We start from the raw sequence: 27,330 nt of genomic DNA on the forward strand, positions 1-27,330 counted from the left end.
TTGCAGTGCCACTCGTATTGTGTGGAAGAATAAAAGAACAGACAACAGCTCAGTAATGAGGAGGCATTTAGCCCAAGGCATGTTTCCCCCCTCAAAAAAAATCACCAACTAGATACAAAAGTCTCTGAATTAAAAGCAGGACTTATTCTGGAAATTTGTTTTTGTTGTTTGAAACTTGTTTTTTTCAATAGAATCAATATGATAAGGGATGGCTTTGATTTCAAGATAACTTGCTAAAGCCACTGACACAGTCACAGAGGGTTGGGAGTGTAGCTGGAGAATGTTATTTTATAAGGCAGATAATGAGCAGGCAGGCTTTTCTTGGTATTATAAAGTAATTCTTGCTTGTACGGCAGGATTCTCCTTATGTTTCTCTAATGAACGGCCATAAGACTCATTTTATGTATGCATTTCAAAGGAGTTGATTTACATGAGTTTTCCAGAGCAAGTCTCCAGGGGCACTGAGCATACCTGAGCTTCAAGGCCAAGTTCACAATCATCTTCAGATTCCTTGGATTGTGCCAACCTCTATCTCTCCCTTGCCCTCAGCAACTGCAATGTGACATTTTTCTGATCATGTTTTCTTGATTGGGGTATAATTGTCTTGAACCTGCTTTTTGGTTCCCTTGACATTGCTGTGGTTTTTATGTTCTAAAGTGACGCCAATTTGATACTTTTGGTTTCAAGTTCAGGACCTAATATTTTATCAGCATATCAATAAGGAAGCACGTACAACAAAACACACCTATCTGCCTTATGGCCTGGCCCTGTTGCTGTTGTCTGGGGCAGAACTTAGGCTCCAACCTTTTGTGGGGAGGAGGAGGTTGCAAACAAGGTCTGATGAGGTCTGATTTAATGTAGCTGTCATATCTGCAGGAATGGTTTAGGGAGGAACACGTCACTGATTAAAGACAGAAAATATGAGGCACCTGTGAGTGCCTCGTATTTACCTGTGAGCAAATGAGAATGCAGTCCGTGTTAGGGCTGTCGCTCACAAGGAGATCTTGGGACCATTTGTATCAGGCTTGCCAGGGTAGTTGTTAAAATGCAGAGCCCTGGGCCACACATCAGATGGTGTTGACTCAGGATATAGGCATTTTTAACAAGTTCTCCAAGGGAGAACTAACATTCACTAACATTTGAATCCCTCTCAATCAAAGGATGAATACCTTCTCACCTACTTTCTTCTCTACTAAATATAAACTTCTCTCTCCCCTTCACTGAATACAAAATGTGTAAAGTTTTCCCAGGTCCAAAACTGACTCTATGAGTTGGTGTGGATGAAAATCCACAGGAGCAATGGACACCTTGACATCCTTTTAGATGACATCCTTCCTCATTTGCTGCTTAATGTCTTTTCTGATTCAGCATTATCATTTGATGACCCATTACTGTGAGTTAGGTATTGCCACTATTTTATGTGCATTATTCCACTTAATCCTTGAGTCAACACTTAGAAAAAGTACTATTATCTGTTCCATTTTACAGATGAGGAAATAGAGACTTAGAGACTCAAGTGTCTTCTAGAATGTCACTCAGCTATTCAATAATGGAGAGGGATTTGAACCAAGGTTTGCCTGATTCACACTCTTTTAAAAAAAATGGGCACACTCCTCTATGTTACCATTTCCTGAAGATAGACCTTTTGCTTACATTTCATTGAATTCACTTACCTTTCTACAATTCATCAGTCAGCTTTCAGGAGGGTGATGACTGCTGCAACTCCAAGTCATCTTAGCTTTTTTTTTTTTTTAGGCAGAGTCTCACTCTGTGCAGTGGCGCAATCTTGGCTCACTGCAACCTACACCTCCCGGGCTCAAGCAGTTCTTCTGCCTCAGCCTCCCAAGTAGCTGGGATTCTAGGTGCAGACCACCACGCCCAGCTAATTTTTGTAATCTTAGTAGAGACAGGGTTTCATCATGTTGGCCAGGTTGGTCTCCAACTCCTGACCTCAAGTGAACTGCCCACCGCAGGCTCCCAAAGTGCTGGGATTACAGGTGTGAGCCACTGTGCCTGACCCTTATCTGGTCTTAATAAGAGACACTGGAACATACTGAATCTTCTAACTGGCATCTTTCAATCCTTGGGAAACTTTAAGAAACTTCATCAAAAATTTGGAAATGTCTTTCCTGGCATGCTACCCAGAGCTATTTTCTGGTTGTTTTCTCTTCTCCTGTGTAGTGTCATTTGCCATGGCAATGGAAAGAAAACCACTCACCTTTTTCACTGATGCTGTGAATGATGCTTTTCCCCTCATTATCTGTAGTTATCAGGAATGTAATAAGACATTCATTTTCTCCTTGCAGAGAGCAGGAAACAGAACCATCCTTTGAGAAATCTGTAAATAAAGGAGTCATTCATTAGGTTAAAAAGATTCCAAAAGAGATTATTTTTAAAACAAAGTGGTACTGAGTTTTAATATGTAAATTAGAGTTTTCAATATTGCAGAATGAGAATAGGAAAGGCATAGGGTTTTTTTTTCTCATGAAGTGAAGTTTTAGTTTTTACTCACGTTCCAGAAGAACAGTTTCAGATGTGGTCAATCAGGACTGACCACAAAATGCACCTATCAAACGGATATGGGCAGGATTGCAACAGGCTGAATGTACTTCAAGGCAGGTACCCACAGCTGCCTTGGGAATAGAATGGCCCTGATTATGGTAATGAGGGGGCTATAGGTTCTTCTTTGCTGGGAGCATGAAGGATGTCTAGATTACATTTCTGCACAGTTCAAACTGATACTGATACTTTTAAAGGGGCCTTTCTCACAATGGCATAGTCAAGATGCTGGCCATGTATTATGGTAACAGTAACATAAATTAATATCAGGAAACTGAAACTGAAGCGTTATGTAGCTCAGGGACCAGAAGGATAAAGGTAAATGAATCTACAGTGACAGTTGGTCTATCATTCAGTAGAGCTCCTTTCTTAATTTGAAAAAAAAAAAAATCCAGTTTTCCTCAAATATTTTCCAAGTGGGAATTCTTCCTTATTGAGCTCATTCAAGAGGCAGAAAGTGAATGTCATGACAGAAATTAAAAGTAAAGTAAAATGGCCAGAGATGCCAGTACTATCTACCAGAAATTTTAGTAGTCCAGGACCTATGCCAAAATTATGTGGCATTCTCCTGATTAAGAAAACCAAACAAATTTGCTTAACTGTTCTCCTATCTTTTAAGTTGGAGACTTTTCAGTGATGGTTACAAACACTGTTTTTCAGAAACCTGTAAGTAGAAGTCCTTTTGCTCTTATTCTAAACTTTTAGGACATGGGTCCAAAGTTAGTGTGTTACGCTACAATGGATCAGAACATTAAAACTGGGGCTGTCCTTGATAATCTTGAACATACTCCTACTGGACTTAAAATCTCTCTCATTAGCTTAACAATAAAAACATGAATAAAGCAGAATCGAATGTGTTCTCTGATTCTAACAAAAATTAAATAATAGTCAGTTTTTGGTAGAAAAATGCCATAGCCATAGATAGAAATATTAAGTTGCTGTTTGCTGTCATCACATTTTGTTTGAGATGAAAAACCCGACAGTGTCTGTGAGAAGTATGCTTTGGATTATCTATGAAAACAGGAACCAGCAAGCCATTTAGCATTATAAATAAGATTTTGGATGATAGATTTAAGTGTACAAACTGTTTTTGAACCCATTAGTAATATCTATTACATGGGAATATTAAGAAATCTAATTACAAATCATCCTAGTCTAGACACTGCCACATGATTATGGTCATCTAAGTCACCTGGGAGTTTTGAAAATATATATTCCGGGTACCCACCCTTGGGTACTCTGATTTGAGAGGTTGGTTGTACAGGAACTTATACACTTAGTGAGTTGTTTAATAAGTATTTAATCTCCTGTTTTTTTAAAAAAGGAGATTCTGATTAAGAGATTTGTTGAGATGTGTGTTATTTCATATGTTTGATTGCAAATGGTACTGCATATTTAATTCATACATTGGCCATTTTATTTAGCCTTTACCACACCTCCTGTTAACTTGCCACTCCAATTAACTAGGGTTCATGAAATCTTGGGGACTATGCGTTTTCTCATTGGAGTGTTTTCTTGCTTCTTTCCCCCTCTCTGTGGGAACAGTGCAGGGTCACTCTCCTTGCCTTGAACATATTTAATGAAACATTTTATTCTGAGGTAGGAAATATGTGAACTGCTTATCATACTCCTTTCAGTAATATTAACCATGTTTTTAAAATTTTTCTTTCAAATGGCTGCACTGAAGCCTAGAGAGAGGCTTACTTGACCTGGCCGGGGTTATTTAAGTGTTAATGGAATGGCAGAATGTGATCTTTGAGTCACAACTTCCATCTTGCTTTAATTACTTCACCACTCCTTTTCATGACTGTTACGGCTCTAGATGTAGCCTGTTCCATAGTGTTTGGATATTGAAATAGTATTATCAAATGTGCAACGACAGATTTGCATAATTCGCTGCGTAATTTCTTTTGTTGTTCATAGAAAATGGACCTCTCTTTTTTCCCTTCCTTTGTGAATGTCTACAGTGCTGCTCTAGAATAATAGAATGAAAATAAGATGCCAAGCAGTCCATGGAACCATACTCAGAGAAGGAAGAAATGTGAAAAAAGGGGTGAGGAGGTGGGCCTGGGAAGGTCGGGGGAGGGTGTGAAAAATATAAAGCATCTGCACCACTGAGTCAAGATGGCCATATGTTGTAAGACCTCAGCTCTAGGATTAATTAGCAGTTTTCAAAAAGCAAAAACAAAAACAAACAACAACAACATTTCCCAAGGAAAACATAAGGGGTTTATGATCAGGTAAGTTTGGGAATCCTTTATTGCAATTCCTCCCCTTGTCATTCCTGATGATTCACAATGCACATTTAATTTAAATGCATAACAACTCTCAGAAGTCCTGCAAGAAAACAAGAAACCCAGTTTCCTATTTCTAAGATTTATATTACCAGCGGTGCCTTTTTCCATGTAATGCTTTCATATCTAAAGTTGCATGGAATATACTTTGAGAAACAATTCTCTGAGTACATATATGGTAGGGTAAATAAAAATATGACTCTCAAGCTGGGCACTGTGGTGCATGTCTGTAATCCCAGCACTTTGGGAGCCTGAGGCGGACAAGATGACTTGAGCTCAGGAGTTCGAGGCCAGCCTGGCCAACATGGCAAAACCCCATTTCTGCAAAAACTACAAAAAATTATGCTGTGTATGGTGGCATGCGCCTGTAGTCCCAGGTACTCATGAGGCTGAACCTGGAAGGTTGAGAATGCAGTGAGCCTTGATCTTGCCACTACGCTCCAGCCAGGGAGAGACACTGTGGCGTTGTCCCCAAAAAACAAACAGAAAAAAAGACTCTCAGTAAAATGGGATGAATAAGGTTAATAACATCTCTTTTGATGTGCCCACCCACAGCACAATTGAGGACAATTCGTACAGATTATACGTAGTTATGCGAATTTTATTTTACTCCTATTTTCTTTTAAATAGCTGCACTGAAGCATAGAGAGAGGCTTACTTGACCTGGCCAGGGTTATTAAAATAAAATTCCCCTCGTTGGGGAAAGGGTAGGTTGTTAAAAGACAAATATGATGTGATCATTTCAAGGTAGTATGATCAGTAACATAACTGGGTGAGTAACTTGAAATAAAGCTTATAAAAATGCTCATTAGAAAAGTGGCTTTTAAACACATAGTCTGAATTAAAAACATTATTTCTCTCAAATTCATCCAGATTAGTGCTTTAAATGGTATTAGTAATCCAAGTTTTATTTTCAATTGTTGAGTTAGAAATAGTTGTATCTCCCTATTTTGAAATAATTTAGTCAAATATACAAAAAGACTAAAGTAAATATTTTAAATACCACTGGAGCCCTAGTCTTCCTCTTCAATCTCAGCATTTATGATAATCTACTGGAAAAAACCTGTGTACTTAAATATAGTAAGTACCTTGTTCTTGCCAGTATGATTTACATGTATGTAAGGTTTACTCCTTTTTTCCTCAACACATTAGATTTCCCATGTTGCTAGTGAATTGAGGCTTAGCGATTTGCAGAGCATTTTCTGCAATTTTTACGCATTTCTCAGAAACACTTAGTAAATATCCCCAGTGCTTGCTGTGAAATGAGCCCAGAAGGTGATGCTAGGGCTTTGCACCAGGTACTAATGTGGGAAGTCCACAGAGGCTGCCTGCTCAGTGTTTTCATGTATCTCGCCTTTGGTAGTAGTGTAAGGCGCACACCATCTTGTCCAATTTACTGCTATTTGGCATGTTTATCTTTGGTCACAAGAAAAGCATTGGTGAGGGGTTTTATGAGCACATATCATGACCCTCCATATAGGGTAATCCAATTGAGCACATATCATGACCCTCCATATAGGGTAATCCAATTGAGCACATATCATGACCCTCCATATAGGGTAATCCAATTGTGCATAGTGAGAACTCTCAATTTTGAGACAATGTAAGTAATCTTCAAAACAATATAAAGTTCATTAACTCATTCCATGCTGGAAATGGATTAATTTCCATATTCTAATTCCATCTATTCAAGAGACATATCCTGGAGGGTCGTACATTGTTAGCTTGATTATTTCACTTCACCTGAGCCACATCTTGGTCACATCTCTAACGTGTGCAGAGTAGCAATTCTACCCTGAGCAGCATGATAATGCAGCGAGTTCAGGATAATACAAAATTAAATTCTCCCAGGTTGTTTCTGTTGGAAGAGTCAGTCATCATCTTTCTTTTAAACTCCACAAATTATTGTTTAAAAGGTATTGCCAGTTAAAAAACAAGCTATTTAAATATTTGAAGTGAAACCTTGCCACTAGACTCTGATTCTAAGTAATTAAATTTAAAATGACAGATGAAAGCAAGAGAAGTTTGCCTAGCAGTGAAAGAGAATAGGTCCTTCTTATATATTGGGGGTGAGGCAACAGAAAATTGAGGATGGTCATTGTAATGCCCATTTTTGGAAGGTTGGGAATAAAAGTATATGGAGGGGAGGAAAAATGGCCACTAACCAGAAACCACCCAGTACTTGGGAGCCACCATCTGGAACACTGATTTACAGTTGGCTTTATCTTATCTTGAAATAAAGCAATTGGATGAAAAGGGTGAATTCAAGTTTGGGGGCTAACATTTAGCCATTTCTTCAATTTTTCTCCCTTTCTAGTTTGAAAAATATAGCATTCTGGAATTCTCTACAGTTGAATTTGTTAAGCAGTGGTGAACTTGGCAACAGAGCTGAAGTCAAATAGAACAGCCACAACTTTGAAATGCTTGTGGCCTGAGCCATCAAGTTTCTAGTCTTATAGGATGCATTTACTCTTAAAAAAATGAATGTCAGTGAGCTAATGCTCTGGTACAAATAAGGCCAAGCTACTAAATAGCCCTCAATTCACAGAGGGTCAAGAACTATGCCTCTCAAGAACTACTAAGGAGATAAAAAACAATTTAAGACAAGCAGAACCTTCTTCTTCACTGATGGTCGCACCAGCTAGTTTGCACTTGTCCACACATTCTTCTCGGGCTTGGCCAGCTGCTGACAGGTGGCACTCAATGCAGCTCCTGTGGACAGTATCCAACAGTGTATCAGTTCATGCTGGTGGAAAATAGATTTGCAGCTTGAATATTGCTTTACTGCTCTTGTTGCAGTTTGTGCTATAGGGGTATCTCATAGATGTCATTATCTTTTGTTATTTTCAAAAAGATAGTTGGGTAATGCCCAAATGAACACTGAATTATTCTGAGTTCCACTCAGTAATCAATGTTCTCTGAACCAGTCTTGATAATAGCTACCATTTTCATTTACTTGTTCCATGATTGTTCCTGACTGGTTAAGTAAACAAACAATCAAAGAAAATAAATTGATTTAGCTGTTTTCATTTTACTTTTTCCTACAGAGAGCTTATGTTCCTAAAATACAATTAGAGACTAGGAGAAGTTTTGAATTTCTTAACAGAAATGGTCTATACCTTAACCAGAATTCCAAGAATGATTAGTGGACTTTGTATACGTCTTATATGATAATTTTCACAATTCACTTTTCTGTAACTCTTTTGAATAAGTGTAAGTCTTAATGAAAGTGTGGATTAGAGCCTGGATCTCAAAAGCTGTGGATTACAGCCTGGATCCTCATTAATACAGGCTTTTAAATGAAAGATCACTATTTATAGAAAAGTACATTTCCAAGAACATCGTCTAAGAATTAAGCTAATCTAAAGACATCTATGGAGCAAAGTAAAATTTAGACCCTGAATTAATCTTGTGCTGAAAATCACTTTACAAATAGATTGTGCTTGTTGTAATTCCAAAACAGCAAAAGTTTTCTTACTGTGGACACACCTGCTGTCTCTCTCTCCTCTGGCCATGGAAATGTATGTTCTGCCAAGTGCTTGAAACACCCAACCGGCACCCATAACTCAGCAAAACTCGGCTGAAACTACACTTCCTTAGGCAAACCTTCACTAAACCTTAGACCAAACCTCCACTAAACCTTCCCTCACAGTGGAAGCCTCAGGATTTTTCCACAGGAAGGGCAACCTATTAGGCAGTGGGGAAGGTTTTACTGTGAAGTTGCCTTGGCATTGCAAATACATTGGATTTATCTGGATCGTATATTTATTTGGAGTGGCTTTGAAGGGGTCTGGTGATTGTGGAAGCTCTTAAAATCTCTTCATCTTTGTGCATCTCACTGATGGCTGCACTAGCTAGTCTGGTAGCCTTATCCCCTGCTGCAGAGTTCCATAGCACTCTCTATTTCCCCTATTAAAACTGTCAGCCTAGATAGCATTGCAATCACTTTAAAAGATGTCTATCTTTTCCACTAGACTCCCAGCACCTGTGAAGGCAGGGGCTGCAGCTGTTTCAGTTATCGTTGCATTGCCCATGACGTAACACGATTCTTGGCATATAGTAGGCACTTAATATCTACTTGATAAATGAATACATGCATGAATAAATGGAAAAATGGACTCATCTCAAAACTAACAGAAATCCCAAGGAGGCCACTCTACCTGATTCCCCAAATTCAAACGGCTTTTATTATTAATTTCCCATCTTGTAATTCAGATTTAAGATTGAATCATGTTTATAGAGAAGATGAAACAGAAAAGTAATAGAAGAAACATCTTGAAGGGACATTTTACATTAGATCCTGTTCAAATCATCCTAATCATGTCCTCATGCTTCTCCTGGCATGCGTCTTGTCTTAGTTTGCCAGTGACAGTGGCAGAGAAGTTTTGACACCTGAATGGTGAGTAACCACTGAGTGAAAAATTGCTTTTCTCACTCTGTTTATGTCAGAAATGCAAATGTCACATTTTGGGCATCAGAGTTCATGAAAATCTGAAATGCTGAAGCATATTTGCTGCATAACACATTATCCACTGCAATATCATAATAGCCATTTTGGAGGCTCGCTTCACTTGACCTACAAATGTGGCCCCAATTTCATTAAGAAATTGTGAGGTTTTATTGTTGTTATTGTGCATGTGGTATAAAAGAAAACACAATACACAGTAGCTGTGTATAATGGCAACCAAAGAAAGGTGCCAAAGAGCATGGGTGGTAAAGAAGCAGTAGAGAATTGAAAGCTAAGATCATCTTTCTGCCTCTTTGCCTCTGTCAGTCTATAGATAGGAATGAATCAGTAAGGTCAGGCTATAAACTTCCAGATAAGAAAGAAGCTTGTCTGTTTCCCCTGAAAAGCTACTGACTGCATGTGGGTGTCATCCGTCTACCTCCAGGGCATTCCTTCTGTGTGGCTGCTATTGTAATGGAGAGGTGATCTGATGTTATCAGTGTGGGACATCAGCTCGGTTTCCCCACGCTACTCTCTAGCAGAAATGTGACATTGTGATTCTGGATAATCAGGACTGAGAAAGAGGTAAGCTAGAGACTGATGTTCCAGGCTGAAGATCACAGAGGCCCTGTGGGTTTGTGTGTGTTTTGATGGATGTTTGGAGACCAAACCAGCAAATACAATCTGAGGTCTGAGTTTACAAAATGTCATTGTAAATTTGATCACTATAAACCTATCCACAAAAGGAATGGAGGAAAGCAGAGACGTTACCGTTTAGAGTTACAGGGGTCACCACAGGTAGGACATCGTTCACAGGTTGGTCCTGAGGCTCCCGGGTTTGCGCAAACACACTTCCCACAAACGCAGTCCCCGCGCCCGCTGCAGAGAACTCCGTCTTCAGAGATGCAGGAGTCCGTGCTGGTGGTGCAGTTGCAGTACTCGCCAGTCCAGCCGCTCCTGCATACACACTCACCACAGTCACAGTCGCCATTGTCTGTAAAACAAAATGCTCTATGCTTCTCACAGCCCAAAAACACTTGCAGATTTGAGGGGGTGAGTGGCATCTTTTCTCTTTGTCTTTAAGCACCATCATCGAAAGACAAGATAAAAATGAGAAAAAGTGTGTGTGTTGGAGGGGTGCAGTATGAGTGTAAATACATTCTATCAAATGTGTCTTGCTAATTGTGCATACTTAGATCTGGTCTTGCTAACTGAAGATCCACTTGCTTACTTTATGGTTGTAAACCATAAATAAAAATATAAGCCCCTCAGCCAATTGAATGGACCCCTCCTCTCAGCCAACGGCATTCTAAAATAAACCTGAAACACTAGTCCAGGCTGTGATGAGAGTGGGTGGTCCGACATGCCTTATTATACCCTCCTCCCTTTGGAATTCAGGCACAACTGATCAGCATTAACAAAAAAAAGGAAACCTTAAGACTGACAAAGTAGACTTTTTGTAGCAATAAGATGCCAACATAATAGATAGCAGGTCCTGAAAGTAATCAAAGTACTTTACCCCAAAGTATATTTATTTGACATATTTTGAAATGGCTTGACCAAGTTCTCTTGTGGGGAACATCTACATTCTACAGAGAATCCCCTTCTCTTTCCAGATCTTCTTCCTGATCCAAGAGAGAATTAACTAAGAATCTGGAACCTTTTTAAAGTCTTCTAGGAAACGTTTGCAATCTGTTCTCTCTGAAGCCTGCTACATGGACGCTTCATCTGCATAATACGAACCCTGTTCTCCACAACCCCTTATCTTAACCCAGGTACTCCCTTCTATTGATTCTAGGTCGTTAGATAAACTCTTTCAGCCAATCACCAACCACTATGACCTGAAAGCCCTGCCCATCCCCTTTGAGTTGTCCCACCTTTCTGAACAGAACCAATGTACATCTTACATGTATTGATTGATGTCTTATGTCTCCCTAAAATGCATAAAACCAAGCTGTGCCCTGACCACCTCAGGCACAGGTCCTTAGGATCTCCTGTGGCTGTGTCACGGGCCATGGTCACTCATATTTGGCTCAGAATAAATCTCTTCAAATATTTTATAGTTTGACTCTTTTCATCCACATATTACATGAAATAGAATTTGTAATCAGACCAAATGAGGTAATCCAGAAAGCATGTAAAAGATATTTGATGTGAACACGTGTCTCTATGCATATTTATTTATTTATTTTTATTTTTTGCTTTTAGTTAAGATGCCATAGGATAATGATGCAAGACAGACCTGGATTAAAGCCCACCCCTCTATATCACTCAAGTTGTGTGATCGTGAGTGCTTCATCTATAAAACAGACGGAATAAAGTCTACTTTCAATGCTTGTGACTGGATGAGATAATGTATATATCTCCTAATTTTGCATTCACCAGTTAGAAATCCCATAGGCATACGCTGAGTGCTCAAAAAATTCACTACTTAACACACTTTAATTGAGCATATACTATGTGCCAAAGATTGTATTAGGTATGAGGATTATAAAATTAAATAAGACAAGGTCATCGAACTTATAATTTAGTGTAGGAGGCAGGCTAATGAATACTACTACTAATAAATATACATAGGGGAATAGTTTCCAAATTAGACTGGAGATTTGAGGGTTCCAAAGGAAGTGATGCTTGAGCTGAATTTGAAAGATACAGGTAGACAATACAAAAAAAAAGGTTCTATGCATTTCAGGAATGCATGTGGGATCATTCGACCTGCTTAACACCCACAGAACTTTCCTATGGATAGAGCCAAAGGTGCATATGGAGTGTGGCAGGTGGGGAAACGGAAAGGACAACAAAAAGTCAGAAGTCAGACCATGAAAAGCCTTATTGGCTAAAGGAAGAGCTTCTATCCTGAAAGTTTTGTCTAGACATTTTTTAGCATCAGCAGACAGGTCAAGCTACAGATAGAAAAATCAGGAATAGAGGCAAGAAGATATGAGACCATGAACCAAGGCAGTGCCCATGGGAGCAGCGAGGAAAGAATATATATTTGGGCATGGAATGCTCAGGGTGTGGGTGCGATTGGTGCCAGGCGGAGGGTTGAGGGAAGAGACAGAGGGATGGAATTCTCCCCAGGTGACTAGACTGAGCAGCTAGATGGATGGTGTGGCTTTTCACTGAACTGGAGTGGAAGCTAGCTCACGGTCACTGCCGTATCACCAATACCTGGCACAGAGTAGAACCTAATTATTAAAGCAGAGGAGGAGAAGCAGCTTTGGGTGGGGAAGATGATGAGTTCACTTTTGGCCCTGAGGAGCTCAAGGGGCCTGTGGGACATCCCAGTAGGAGTTTGAATGTATATATGGACCTGAAGTTTGGGGTTTGGGATCCATTAGGGAAAGGTGGTAGTTGAAGTTTTCGTGGATCAGGTCATCTAGGGCAAGTAGGCAGAGTGAGAAAAACTCTGGAGAGCTTCAGGACTTAAAATGTGATCAGAAAAAAAGGATCCCTACAGAAGAGACCAAGAGGTAGGAGGGGAACAGAAGTGATATTGCAGAGGGGTGGGGCAGAGACTGTTAAAGAGGGAGGTACCTGGACACTTTTGCTGTAGACAAGTAACCCATCTAATCCTAAAGAGCCCCTTTGGATATGGCCACTTAATGATGTATGAAATACTTCAAAAATGATTTTAAAAATGTTTAAAATAATGGACTGTGTGTTATTTCCATAATATTATTCTGGGTGCCTACCATGCGTAAGACACTAACATAGGTGTTGGATGTTCCAAACAAATAACATTTATTTGCAAACTCTTGTAACTGATACTTTTCTTGAAAAAAAAAAAAAAAGAAAGAAAGAAAGAAAGAAGTGTGCATTAGGCATTTTGCCTCATAAGTTTTGCTCTTCCAGCAAAATTTGGGATTACCTAAGACAGTATATAACAGTGTTTAGAATGGCACCTGACCCATAAATAAGCACTGTACAAGTGTTAGTTACTGGCATTATTTCTAAAAACTATCCAGTAGGAAGAATTTGTAAACAAAATTATCTATCAGTATTAAAATTCCTATACTTTTACTGAAAACAAAGTGGATGTAGAAAAAAAATCACAAGTGAAACAGGATTCTACTTGTAGGAGACACTGCCAAGTTCACTGCAGGAGGAAGAATTGTGGACTTCGTCTTGTAAACTTTGGTCTAGCAAGTGCCTTACTTTTCTATCTTGATGACTGGGCTCTAAGGAACTTGGAGCAGGAGCGTCCTGGGCTTAATTCCTTGGTCAAAAATCACCAAACAAAGATGATAGCCACAAAGATTTTGAAGTTGGATTCTGATTTCTCTAGGTATGTGTGTGCATATGTGTATATATATGTGTGTGTGTATATATATGTATATGTGTGCATACACACACACACAGTCATGTGTCTTTTAACAATGGGCATATGTAATGAGAAATGCATCATTAGGTGATTTCATCATTGTGTAAACATCATAGAGTATACTTACAGAAACTTAGATGGTAAACCTACTGCACACCTAGGTTATATGGTATAGCCTATTGCTCCTAGGCTATAAACCTATACAATATGTTACTGTACTGGATACTGGGGGCAATTGTAACACCATGGTGAGCATTTGTGTATCTAGACATCGAAAAGGTACAGTAAAAATACAGTATTATAAAATTATGGGACAATGATTGTATACGTGCTGTGTTGTTGACAACATCGTCATTATGTGGTGGATGACTAATGTGTATATACATATATATTCTCTTTCTCTATATATTCTCTATATACTCTCTATATATACACATACACACATGTATGTATAGATGCTTCTGGACTTATGATAGGATTATGTCTGTATAAATTCATTGTAAAATGTAAAATTATGGGTTTATCCAGACATAACATCACTGTAAGTTGAGCAACATACTAAATTTATATCACTTTCACACCATCTTAAAGTGTGTGTTTGTGTGCATTGTCTAATGAAAGATGAGTTGAAATTTACCTGGATTCATGATATTAAGATATGTTTCAACTGCATTTCATAACCTATGCAATTGATATTGACATAATTAATTCAAAGCAAAGAATAATTAAATGATTTGGGCCAAAGGCATTAATTTCATTTTTACCTGTAAATGATCTTCTAAACTACAGTATCTTTTTGTTTCTTCCTCAACAAAAGGGGAAACTTACTTTTATAACAGGAAGAAATTCCATATTACAGTTGATTCTGGAAAATTAATGTGATTTACAAATATTAAATAAAAGATGCATTTCCAAATGCTTTCAGAATGCTCAAGTACATCATTGCATGTAGGAAGTACTTGGCAGAAATTTAGAAAATCCTTCCTGGAGCAGTAGAAAAGGACCATCATGGCAAAAACATGGAGCTCCTTTCAGAATTTAGAAGCCCTCCTCTCTGCTGGCCTTCCAGAGCCACTGACCTGGTTTCCAAAGTTGCTAATTGATATCCTCAAACAACCAATTGTCTAGAGTACTGGTTCATACAACAACAACAGCAGCAGCAACAACAACAAGAACAACAAAACTTTCATATTGGTTTCATGGAGGAACAAAATGATAACCAAAGATCAAGAAAAAATTACCATGGTATTTCAGAGGGATGGATCTTTCTGGAATGCTATTGACAGTAACTGTAAGTGCATAATGGCAGCAAGTGTTTCTCTAATGCCATTTGCCTGTTAGTTTCCATCTCTTAGAATCAAAATATAGGAGACTAATGGAATTTGGGCAAGGAAAAAAATCAATGGAGCTCTGTATCTTTGAGTGCTTACAGACGGATGAAAGAAGCTGTATGAAAAAGAATATTTCGATAATAGCTCTTCAGAAAAGTGGCACATTGCTGAGTATATTAGTTATAAACTGGAGATCCACACAAGTTGTGAGCTGTAGCATGTTTGATCCTCAGTTGCAAATAAAACTACAGCAGCAGTAGAGTGTCTATTCCAACGCCAGGCACAATTTTTGTTCCTGCACTAAGCACAATGCCAGCCACATAGTAGGTACTCCATAACCATTTGTTAACCATTTGTTATAATTGCATTTACTTTCATGATACCTTTTGAAAGAAAAGTTACTAATTATAGAGCAACATCCTTTGTGATGTTACTAAAAATAGAGAAACAGGAATGGCTGAAGGAAATTGGCATTGGTGAAGTTTTCTGAATCTAGCTAAATAAATCGTATTTCTTAAATAGAATTTCTGTAGCAATTACTGTATCTGACTCAAAGAGAGGCACTGTTGTCAGACCTTCCTAGCTACAATCCACAGATCAAGTCAACTCTTTTTTAGTTTATTTCTGTTCCTCATGCATGGTACAAAATAAAGTGAAAGACCATCAAGGAAAGCTCTGTTGCTAAACACAGTTCAGAATTTTATACTGCCTTAGATCTCTTTGATCCAAGATTTAAAGGGTGAAATATAGGTCATGTTAGTATCCCTATTATATTTTGTTAGATTACACTTAGGGCTTTTTGAAAGGTAATTTCAAGTGTTTTGAACATGTATTTTATTACAAGATTTCTATTAGACATGCAATATGGGATTCTGCCCAATATATCCTCTCTGTGATGTGGTGACGGCCTTTGGCTGGCTTCTTGTCACCTTCAGATTGTGCCCCATCTGCATCATGTGGAAAGAGGACTGATGTGGGTTTGGAAACATACCTATTAAACCAGGAAATCAACCTTTGGATGAAAAGGGAGAGAAATGTGTCTCGATCAGAACAGACCATAAATTTTTCACTCTCTGGAGGGAAAAAGGCATATATTCTCAGAAGAACTTAATGGTTGCAACAGCAGCAGCAAAGAAATGAAAGGTAGGTACACGTCTAAGGGTATCAAATGGTTTTCAGAAAGCTTGGAATTCTTTGATGCTTCTTTCTTTCAGGTCTTTTTCCCCCCCAAATTAGTCTTTTTTATATGTTCCTAACACTGTCTTTTAAAAACATAACTTGCTTAGTTTTCTGTAAAGATAATGGCTTTCTGATTTGAATAGCTGTCTGCTTACATAGTGTGAAGAACAGAGACACTGAAGCTTAAATTCAGCATTCAGTTAATATTTCAATCTATAAGACAAATTTATATTGTTTAAGAGTATATTAGGCTGGGCGCGGTGGCTCAAACCTGTAATCCCAGCACTTTGGGAGGCCGAGACGGGCGGATCACGAGGTCAGGAGATTGAGACCATCCTGGCTAACATGGTGAAACCCCGTCTCTACTAAAAAATACAAAAAACTAGCCGGGAGAGGTGGTGGGCGCCTGTAGTCCCACCTACTCAGGAGGCTGAGGCAGGAGAATGGTGTAAACCCGGGGGTGGGGTGGAGCTTGCGGAGAGCTGAGATCCGGCCACTGCACTCCAGCCTGGGCGACAGAGCAGATTCCGTCTCAAAAAAAAAAAAAAAAAAAAAGAGTATATTAACATATTTGTAATTCTTTTCTGAATAGATTACACACATATATGTGTATATATATAAAAGAATGATTTTACACCAGTCATATGCAATATATCCTTAAACTATAGTGATTTTACATCTACATAGGATATTAAAACATGCATATTTCTGTTTTAAATTTTTCTCAAATTTCTCAAGATATTCCAAGTAATTTTCCATCCTTGTCCGTCCTGCAGCCTTTTCACATATGCACTTACTCATCTTTCTTATGCCCAGTGCCTAACCTAGTATGTGTCACATAGTAGGTGTTTAATAAATATTTGTGGAATGAGTGAAGTCCCTGAAAGCACATTTAATATATTTTTGTGCTCTTTATCCTTGGTAGCATGCTCATTTAGCAGTTTATCTAGTTTTCACTTTTCCAAAGTCATATACATTTAAAAGGTCAGTCAGACACAGCAGCTTGGTCCAGAAAAACCTGGAAAGCAATGGAGTTCCTATTACAGGCATTTGTGTAGAGTCCGGGTGACAGCCAGAGAGAAGGCACTTTAATCTTTCATCTACGCTTAGGGAAACAAAATAGACATAAGCTCAGTTGGCAGAAATCTCACCCCAAGTGAATGTTAGACCCAGAAAACCTACAAGAGAAGATTCAGTTACCTGTGGTCTAAGGCTGATCAGCAAATATTTATTGAGCACCTACTATGCCCAGGAAACTGTGCAAGGTGCAGAGGATGCCAACCCCTTGCTGATACTTGAGCAGCCACAGGGTAAGATGAATTTCGACATAGCCTACCTCCGCAGAGCAGCCCTTTGTGTCTCACGCAGGAAAAATTGTCACACTGGCAATAAGGCCCATAAATGTTTCCATAGGGAGACAAGTGGCAGATACACTGCCCACAGTAGCAGTCACCCCTTCCACTGCAGGAGGGATGATCTGGGGCCTCCTTGCAGGAATCTGTGCTCAGCATGTCCTCGCCACACTCACAGCGAGGCCCCATGTGGCCAGGGTGGCAGGCACACACCCCACACTGGAAGGAGCCGTTCCCGTGGTGACATTTGGAGCTGTTCACTTCCACTTCTTTCTGACAGTCGCAGTTGCATTCTGGACTGACAAGTAATTCCAGGGCGTCCCCCAGCCCCACAGGCTTTATGATAATGTGCCTGTTTCTTCTCTCACAGTTTGGGATATTCACAGTCACGTTGAAGGAAGCCTGGAAAAGAAAATACTAATTATCTCCCTCCATCCACCAAAATGCATGAGGTGAAACAAGGCTTCACGGAAATCAGCTTTGCCAAAAGCATTTACTAGAAAATCTTTGAAAATTGCTTTTAAAATTCTTGAAAGAAATCCAACTTCAGTGAGCTCAGCTAACTTCTGACCCATCCAGCTATTTATTCAGACGATCTATTGGCCAGCTACTTACTGTGTCTCCCACTTTCATGTGAGAGCATTTCTTTTGGTGTTGGAAGAATGTACCGTTGTTACAGATGGCTGTAAATGACAAGTTGAGTCCTTCAGTGTCTCCTAATACTTCCAGTTCCACCTCAGACCGCAGTTCCTTTAGTTACAATATAAAGAGTTCAGTGAAGTCACAACCCCAAAAATATAGCCAGAAGAAGAAACTGTGAACCATGTTCATTGAACTACAAATGAATAAAACTAAATTGGGTGTCAAAAGGAATTCAGTATATTACCAATCAAAAGCAAGAAAGTGAGCAATCATATATACATTTTATATATTATCAAATCTAAGGTGCCAACAATTATAAGATACACCATTATCTTATGACATTAAACTATGACAAAATACCTCAAGATGGTTCTGCACAACATATGAATCAGTCCTATCCATCTACCATTGCTTTGAAAATTATTTTATCCATTCTGAAGGATTCGGCAAATTCTCCTGCCCTGAGTTGCGCAGAATGGCATATAAAAGGCAATTCTTTTGCTTATATCTCAGTAACAAAATTTAACAACAGCTTCCTTTATGTGTATCACGATTTCTTAGCTCCCATAAACCAGCTGTTTGTTGCTTTGCAAAGAATCCAGAATTTAAGTCATTCCTCCACCAATGAATATTTGCTTCATTGATATCAAATTTATACCCTGCTGCTCTGTTTTGGTACATTTCTGCATACAGGATAAACTTTTCATTTCAATATCGAATCATAGTACACACTTTTAAAGATATGTTAAAACAGCAATTAAACTTAATACTTAAGTAGCAACAATGCCTTTAACTAACTGAAGTGAGTACAATCACAATTGTCCATGAAAACTACATCATGACTGCTGCCTGGCACCACAATGGTGATTGTAACTCACCTTCGGTTGTAAGATGGAGCTCAATTTTAGAGATGTTAAAATGTGGGGGGGAAAGTGTGCCTTAAAATCAATATTGGAATGTATTTAGTACCTATTGCACATTTAGTGTAAAGTTAGGTCTGGGGAATACTATAAGAAAGCTTTCTGGCCTCAGGAAGTTTATTATCTTACTTTCTTTATTCCTTGTTCACTTATAAAACAAAAGTCTGTATTGTAGGTGAAGCAAACCAAATTATGAAAAATAGAAAAACAGAATAAAACCAATTTTAAAATACTATAAATAAATTTATACTTCAGTTAATCCAAAAGTTTTAAGTCCACATATCTATTTTCTTGTTGGCATTTTAAAAGCAAATTCAGCTTCAAATTTCCCTTAAGTGTAATTTTTAAAAATTTGTTTTATTTTAAATTTGTGTGGGTATGTAATAGGTGTATATATTTATGGAGAAATGAGATGCTTTGATACCTTATGTGTAATTTCGCCAAATGTATAGTAAAATGACCCTGCCTTCCTCCAAAATCTGCTTACACCGAAATAATGAGATTAAAATAGAAGCAATGTTGGAGATAAAGTTGGGAGCTAAATAAAAATTAAGGGATATGAGCTAGAAGACGGTGACAGCAATTATAAGGACTAGTGGATGACATGATCTGATCTAAGTAAAGGAAATTTCAGCATTACTATCATTTAACAGCATATTGCAAATTTAACCACGAATATTTTAGTCTGAATTTCCCAAAGAAAGGACATAAGTGCTTATTTGTATTTTTCATCATTTCTTTCATTCATTTTTTTGAGCATCTCTCACGAACCAGGAAAAACAAAAGAAACCAAGTCAATTCCCTCCTGGGATTTAAACACCGGCAGAGGAACTTATCCTTGGGATTGCTGATATTTTGGTAGCCTTTATTATACGATTAGGGAAGAAAGGACATTAGCGAATGATCATCAGATAAGTACACATTGGTATTTAAGTTTTTTTAAAATATCAATGTGGCACTGTAAATTACTGAGCTGAAGTTTGTAGCCACAAAGTTATAAACACAAATTGTCTACCTCTGCCCTACTAGAGGTCAGTCAGAAGCGTTTTACGTTTTCTTTCAAAGTATTCTCTTTCCTTCTCTCTCTTTTTATAGACTAGAAAGAAATTCAGCCTATGGTTCCTCATATTTTTAAATTCTTTTTAGTATATGTTTAAAAATAACAGTAGAAAAATAATTTGAACTAGTGCCAGGATCCATTACAGACTTTGCCTTGTGAATCATAAAGTTCCAATAATAACTCCAGTGCAAGATGGTTTCATTTAAGAATAATAGACACTTCTTAGTATTTCTGAGATAGTAAAACAAGGACAGAAGACTTACTTCAAATGTTTAATGCCTTGATTTCAACTATCCTGTAAGTTACGTAAGTATTTGAGATCATAAAGTGAGCCGTAACCTCTGGCAGAGCAAGCAGACGCATGGGGGCTGCTCTCGCTGGAGGGGGAAATATTTTTGACAGTTCAGTGTTTTCTAATCTGCTTAGTTTCTCTGAAGATATTAGTGGCCAACACTGTTGAGAGTATTGGGTTTGAAAACACGGAGTGCATTCTGATACAGTGAAGGATTGCTGTGTGATTTTATTTGATTCTACAAATTAAAACTTTAATTACTGCATGAGAGGGAGGAAGGTTTTTATAGCGTTTTGTGGACGAGCATTCCTGTCTGGAAGAATTTCAAGCATGAGCTAATGTGGTGATTAATTTGATGTGACCTAAGAAAACTGAAATTTCTGAGGCTATCAGTAAAACAAACCAAACCAAACCAAACCATCATCCTATAATTTTAATGGACACATCTATATTTTATTTTCTGAATAAATGAAATACTTGAGAAAGAATATCTTGCTTCTCTTCCTTCAGGGTAGTTTCAAAATTGGTGGGCCAACGTCAAAATTATTGGGCACTTTTTTTTCTTTCCGAAATATGTAGCTCTCATTTCCCCTAAAGTCCTTCAAAGACGTCTGTGAGAGGAATCTGGATAGGCCTATTTTTAAAAACTTTCCATGTTGATTCTGATATGTCATTTTATTTAAGGAATGCTGGTTCAGTACATGCTAAATGTTGGCGTATATTACATATGGGCCATTTTTTTGGTAATTTTAAAACATCAAAAGTCAGGAGAATTGTTATTCACTTGTTCTTACATAGTTGCTGTTTAGAGTAAATACTAGAGCTTTACTCCTTACTAAAAATTTTCCTTTTTTTTCATTCCTATTCTAATTTATGGCTTCTTCTTTCTTTCTCTGCATGTGTATTTCTTTGTCAATAAAGGCAAAAAAGGGGGGGGGGATGATATTTAGGAACCAAAATTAAAAATAATTGACAACCGGCCATCCATTGTTGACTAACGGAATTATGAAATGGAGACAAAGAATGAGAACGTAACAGCACCATAGGTATATGTTCTAATTTTAAGGGAGGAATTCTGTCCTCAGGTACTAATTCCTAAAGTCAAAGCAAAAATTTACACACCTACTCATAAACCAGTGGAAAATGTTCCTAGTTCCCAAAAGTATAGAAACTAAAAAGTGGCATTCCTTGTGTACTGGTGTTTTGGTGCACAGCCAGCACTTGTATTTTTGCTTGAGTTATGACCTAGTATCGTCAAGCTTGTGGAGTTAGCTCTCTACATAACTCTGTCACTCACTGGCAATTTAAACTTCATTTTTTTCAGACAGGAGAGCTTAATTGTATGACTCATGGAGGCTTTAAAATTTTGCTGGCAACAATGTTGCTGTTGCTTATTATTATAAAAACAACCTCAACTTTATGATCAGTTTTATGATTTTTCTATCTTCAGCTCCACCTTCCAGGAAGAAGATCAGCAAGCAAAATGAACAAAATTTATATTTTGATTGCATTCATGCAGAGACGTTTTTTGGATAAGCACTCTCTCTACCAACAAGAAACTAACATTTAACTGCCTAAATCACATCTTAGTTTTTGAATACCAAAGAAATGCAAAAAAGATGCCAGCTGTAAAATATCCTACTTCATAAGCTGAGATGATCAGCTGGAGAATGTTTCCGGAGTCCTTCTGAAGTAGCCCTACTGTAGCTCCAGGAATAAGTTTTGCGTAATTCTGTAAACAGAAAAAGAGTAAGTCAATCTTTGTTTCCTCACGGTAATGGAGAAAAGTGTGGGTTTGAGCCTGCTGGCTATGACTGCCTCTATTTAACTGGCTGGGGAAAACAGGTTCATGATAACAAATCTGCTTTTCTCCTGAAACTGTAGCCTTTACTTTGTGCTGCTTCCTGTGCTCAAGTGGAAAATGGATTGGATGGAGTCAGCACTGGGGAAATCTAGGGTCTGTGGTTGCTATGGTCGGGGGCTGTGATTGCCATGGTCTAGGGCTGTGATTTTTGTCTCCAGAGGAGTCAAGTCTCAAATAATAGTAACATTTATATAACGTCTTCCATTTGTGAAGCATCCTTTGTCCAAAAAGTTCTCAGTACACAACCAGGAACTTCTCTTTTTGTAAAGTTGCAGAAACCAAGGTTTGGTGCACACAGGCAATGAGGGGAATCAGGTCGCTCTGTAAGTCATTCAGTTAAGAGGTCTTAAGGAGTAACCGCTTGGTGGAGAAAGAGAGTGAATTATTGGATGCTTGTACTGAGCTCTCCCTTCCTCTGGTAATGCGCTCCCTTTCAGGGTGCTAGCACCGTGCTGGGGTTGGTTGGAATTGCTCCCACCACATCACCATGGAGTGAGTCAGAAACTAGTGCAGAAAGCATTCTTTACCCACAGTGTTTTTTCCTGAGGCGTCATTCCCACCTGAGAACTAGCAATATGAGTTCATCATCACTCCAGGCATTGGGCATGGGCATGGAATGAGGCACGGCAAAGAAGGGAATTTTCCAGACAGCTGGAAATTTCCCCCACCCTGGAGTTTTATGTTTTAAATTTTGTTGTTTTCAAATGAAAAGTTTTCTAAGGTGTGTGATACACATACCTGCCTTCTTAAACAAAGATTCCTCAAAATACTTTGGCTTTTTTCTTGAAGGAATGGAGTTATTACTTATCAATATTAACTATAGTTTTGCCAGGCATGCTGCCTCACATCTGCAATCCCAGCACTTTGGGAAGTCAAGGCAGGCAGATCACTTGGGCTCAGGAGTTTGAGGCCAACCTGGCCAACATGGAGAAATCCCATCTCTACTAAAAATACAAAAATTAGCTGGGTGTGGTGGCACTCCTGTGGTCCCAGCTACTTGGAGGCTGAGGCAGGAGGATCACTTAAGCCCAGGAGGTTGAGGCTGCAGTGAGCTGATATGGTGCCACTGCACTCCAACCTGGGTGACAAAGTGAGACCCTGTCTCAAAAAAAAATCATAATAAATAAACTGTGGTTCTATAATCATCAAAGGCTTTTGAAACCTCCAGAGAGGTCACACCCATATCAAGTGGACCCTGACTGTTACGTTGTTGCTTCTTATATATGTTTTTAAATGATTTCTACCTTCTCCTTGGTGAGCTCTAAGGTCTTACTCACCTACTAATTTACTCATTTATCTATTTACTGTTGTATTCAACATCTACTAAGTAGGTTTGCTATACTGTACTATGTCAACAACCACTCCTGTCAGCTGTGGTCTTCTGAGTTGCTGTGTGCTATGAAATTGGATGACTGAATTTATTAAAATTGTATGTAGAAAAAAGTAAGTAAGCTTTGAGTGAAGGATTTAGGGTATCTCATATAGTTCAAACATAATGATATTCTATCTTATTTAAAGAAGATTTAAGTGTTTTAGAAAATGTAAAAAACCTAAATTAGAATGAATAATTATCATTAATTATAATAGTGATACCAAGAAAATAAATTAGGACAAAAGGAACCAAGCAGAGGAACAAATGAAGCCAGGGCAACATTAGAACACAGAAGACATGCAGGGTGTCCCGGGCACTTGCTATAAGTGGGTCCTTCGGTGAGTCCACACTTTCTACACTTATGTGGAAAAATGGGCTTTGGTTTTGATTTGAGGGTTTGTAATGTTCCTCTTATTTCAGTGGTCATGATTGTGTTGAAGTTTGAAGTCAGTAGAAATCTAAATTGTTTTTTTGTTGTTGTTAATTTTTATTTTTAGAGACAGGGTCTCACTCTGTTGCCCAGACTGGAGTGCAGTGAGTGGCCTGATAATAGCTCACTGTAGGCTCGAACTCCTAGGCTCAAGCAATGCTCTCACCTCCGCCTTCCAAAGTGTCGGGATTACAGGTGTGAGCCACTGAGCCTGGAAAATCTGAACTCTTAACAGTGTGAGATGCTGCTCTGCCTTGACACTGTTTTATTATTGAGGGGGCTGTGGGCAGTAATCCAGGTAACATTCCTTACCTTACTCTGTGTCCCACATTGCTGCCTGATGATGGAGGAACCCCTTTTGTTTCCCTGAGTCAGGGAAAACTTGTAAAGTACAAGGAAGGCACTGGTTTACGGACTTACCTTTTCAAATAAACACATGTCACAAAGGGCTGTGAAGCACGTGGCATGTGGTTAATGGTGAATACCTATACAGGAACTTGAATTCCACTTAAGTGAAGCTGGAATGTGTATAAATTTGACTGATCCCAGAAGAGATGGCAGAGGGAACCTTTCAAGCTTGACAAAGAAAGGTTTAGGTCCCTTAGGAAAAGGATTTCAAGGCTCTTAGCTTTCTACAAAACTGCTATCCTTGAAAAACATCCTGAGAACCCCAACACTGAGGTGTCACAGATACATTCTGCAAGCACTAGTTCAAGTGGCCTCCAAATTTGTGGTTAATTCTTGGCTAACAAAGCCAAACCCATCCACTTCCTAAAGCATAATTATAATCCTGCATGTGGTATGACATTTGGCATTTGGCTATTAGGACAAGTGGTTAGCATTAATCGCTGACTGCCACTAGAGTGACAATATAAAAGGGTTGGCAGCCAGTAGCAGTAACCAGTGGTGACACTGACAGTTGCGCAGAGGAAAACTATTAATTTCTGGATGCTGAGTCCCCTCAAAAGCATTTCAAATAATTAACTAAAAATATGGACAATTTGGCTTCCTGCTCTAACACTGTCAAAATTTATACTTTAAATATTGTAGTATTATGATTACTGTAAATATCATGTGTCAAATGCTTTCCTTTCATTAAAGTCTTAACGCACTATTATAAATTGTTGTAATTAAACATGTTTAATGTTAGAAAAAGGATGATTTTGCATGCCTGGATGTGATGAATTATAGTATTTGTGACTCTAAAAGATGATGCCTGGATATTAGAAATGGTGAACACTGCAAACATGATGTTGCATGAGCTGATTAGAAATGCAAGCTCTGATGCTTGGGCCTGAATTCTCTGTTATCTATCTGCAGATTATCTTAATTATGGATTTTCCTCGTCCTCCCTACCATACCACCCAGAAGTTCCTGAGGTTGCTTTTCTCACTCATTCTTTCTGATTACCTTAGTTTTCTTAACTTCCTTCTTCAAGCCCTATTTATCTCTTCACTCGGCCCCCATCTCCAAAAAGATTATGTATGTATCTAACAGTCTGCATTTGTTCCATGGAAATCTCCTCTTTGTGGAAGAGAAAGGATAAGAAACCAACAGAGAGCTATTTAGCAGGCAGGTGTGATACCGAGGAAATCACCTGCATTCCCACCTGCACATCCTGGGCTCCTCTCAGAGAGGGACTCCCAGTTTGGTGCCTCTCAGTGTCTGGCTGCCAGAACCAGCTGTCAGGTGTGCACTCCTGCTTGGCTCAGGGCAGAGGAACATGCGGTCACACACCTGCTGCCTGGTTAACTGTGGACAGGCTGTTGGTTGGCCTTCTCTTCAACAAGACTCGTGTTGAGGACCTTACAGAGCCTCTCTGGCTTTGGTGATATTCTGGCTTTCTGTCCTGCAGAAAAGGAAGCTCCTGATGTTACCCCTGTTCCTGCTCCAACTACACCTGCTGTGTGGTTAGCTCTTCAGAACCTGGATGTCTGCTGGGTCAGTGTTTTGTATTAACTGTATCCTTGCTGGGTACCTTGATTTGGTTTCTGCTTTGGACAGTGACTCTAGTGGGCCCTTATAGCCTAATCTTCTGACATTTCTACTACAGTCTCAGAGACCCCTCCCACCTCAGAGCTCAGTAGCCCTCATTTGATAGAGACCATGTGATGCATGCCCCTCATTTCACAAGTCAAGTGGTCACATATCAGCTAGCAGCATTTTTTTTCTTGCTTTTATTATTATTTTAATGGATGCATAATAAACTGTTCACATTTATGGGGTACAGTGTGATATTTTGATGCACATATATGATGTTTAATGATCAAATCTATCACATTTTAATAAAGAATTTGTAAAACCAAGTGCTCAGAGCAGCCGGCTACTTCCCTTTAGACTCTGCTTGCTTAACTCTCTTTATGAAGCCTCACTAACATGTCACTAATGTTACTTTATTTTATGCTCACAGCACTGTTTGTTTTCAATATTATATTATTAACCAACATCAGTGTTTCTAATCTGTAAATAGACTTACTATACGTATTCTACTGAAATACATTTACTAAAAGATTGGCTTGCATAGACTGAGAATATATGATGTTATATAGTCTGCTCACAAATTTCTCTTCTAATCTTTCTAAGTATTTTTTTCATTACTTTTTATCTCTTTAGTTAGCAGCTCTTTGCGGTGCATTCTCTCTCTCTCTGTCTCTCTCTCCCCCTGTTTCTCTCTCTCTTTTTCTTTCTTATAAACTTTAATGGCAGCATAACATACAGATTGTGCCAGTAATAAGTATATAGTTCAAGAAATATTTAAAGAGTAAACAAGCAAATACCATCACCCAGAAAAATCAATAAATAGAATATAAGCCGGGCTCAGTGGCTCATGCCTGTAATCCCAACACTTTGGGAGGCTGAGGTGGGTATATCACTCAAGCCCAGGAGTTCAAGACCAGCCAGGTAACATAGTGAGACCCCATCTCTACAAAAAATACAAAAATTAGCCTGGCATGTTGGTGTGCACTTGCAGTCCCAGCTACTGGAAGGCTGAGGTGGGAAGATTGCTTGAGTTTGGGAGGTTGAGGCTGCAGCCACTGCATTCCGGCCTGGGTGACAGAGTCAGACCTTGCCTCAGAAAAAAAAAAAAAGGAAGAAAGGAAAGGAAAGGAAAGGAGGGAGGAAGGAAGGAAGGAAAGAAGAAAAAGAAAGAAAGAGAAAGAAGAAAGAAAGAAGGAAAGAAAGAAAGGAAGGAAGGAAGGAGAGAAAGAAAGAAAGAAAGAAAGAAAGAAAGAAAGAAAGAAAGAAAGAAAGAAAGAAAGAAAG

General features: G+C 38.7%; 1 protein-coding gene across 1 annotated transcript in view; it reads right to left on the bottom strand.

The window, feature by feature from the left end:
• The window catches only part of ITGB6 (integrin subunit beta 6), an 84,126-nt gene that overhangs the window by 9,284 nt on the left and 47,512 nt on the right, over positions 1-27,330 (bottom strand). The window contains exons 8-13 of the mRNA XM_023217500.2: positions 22,043-22,132; positions 18,102-18,236; positions 17,471-17,888; positions 10,072-10,294; positions 7,468-7,565; positions 2,219-2,338 (exon numbers count right to left, since the gene is read on the bottom strand). Coding sequence (XP_023073268.2) covers positions 2,219-2,338; positions 7,468-7,565; positions 10,072-10,294; positions 17,471-17,888; positions 18,102-18,236; positions 22,043-22,132 — 1,084 coding nt within the window. The remainder of the gene's footprint in view (positions 1-2,218; positions 2,339-7,467; positions 7,566-10,071; positions 10,295-17,470; positions 17,889-18,101; positions 18,237-22,042; positions 22,133-27,330) is intronic.

The sequence above is a fragment of the Piliocolobus tephrosceles genome, chromosome 11 (genome assembly GCF_002776525.5).
Source record: "Piliocolobus tephrosceles isolate RC106 chromosome 11, ASM277652v3, whole genome shotgun sequence".
NCBI classification, from domain to species: domain Eukaryota; kingdom Metazoa; phylum Chordata; class Mammalia; order Primates; family Cercopithecidae; genus Piliocolobus; species Piliocolobus tephrosceles.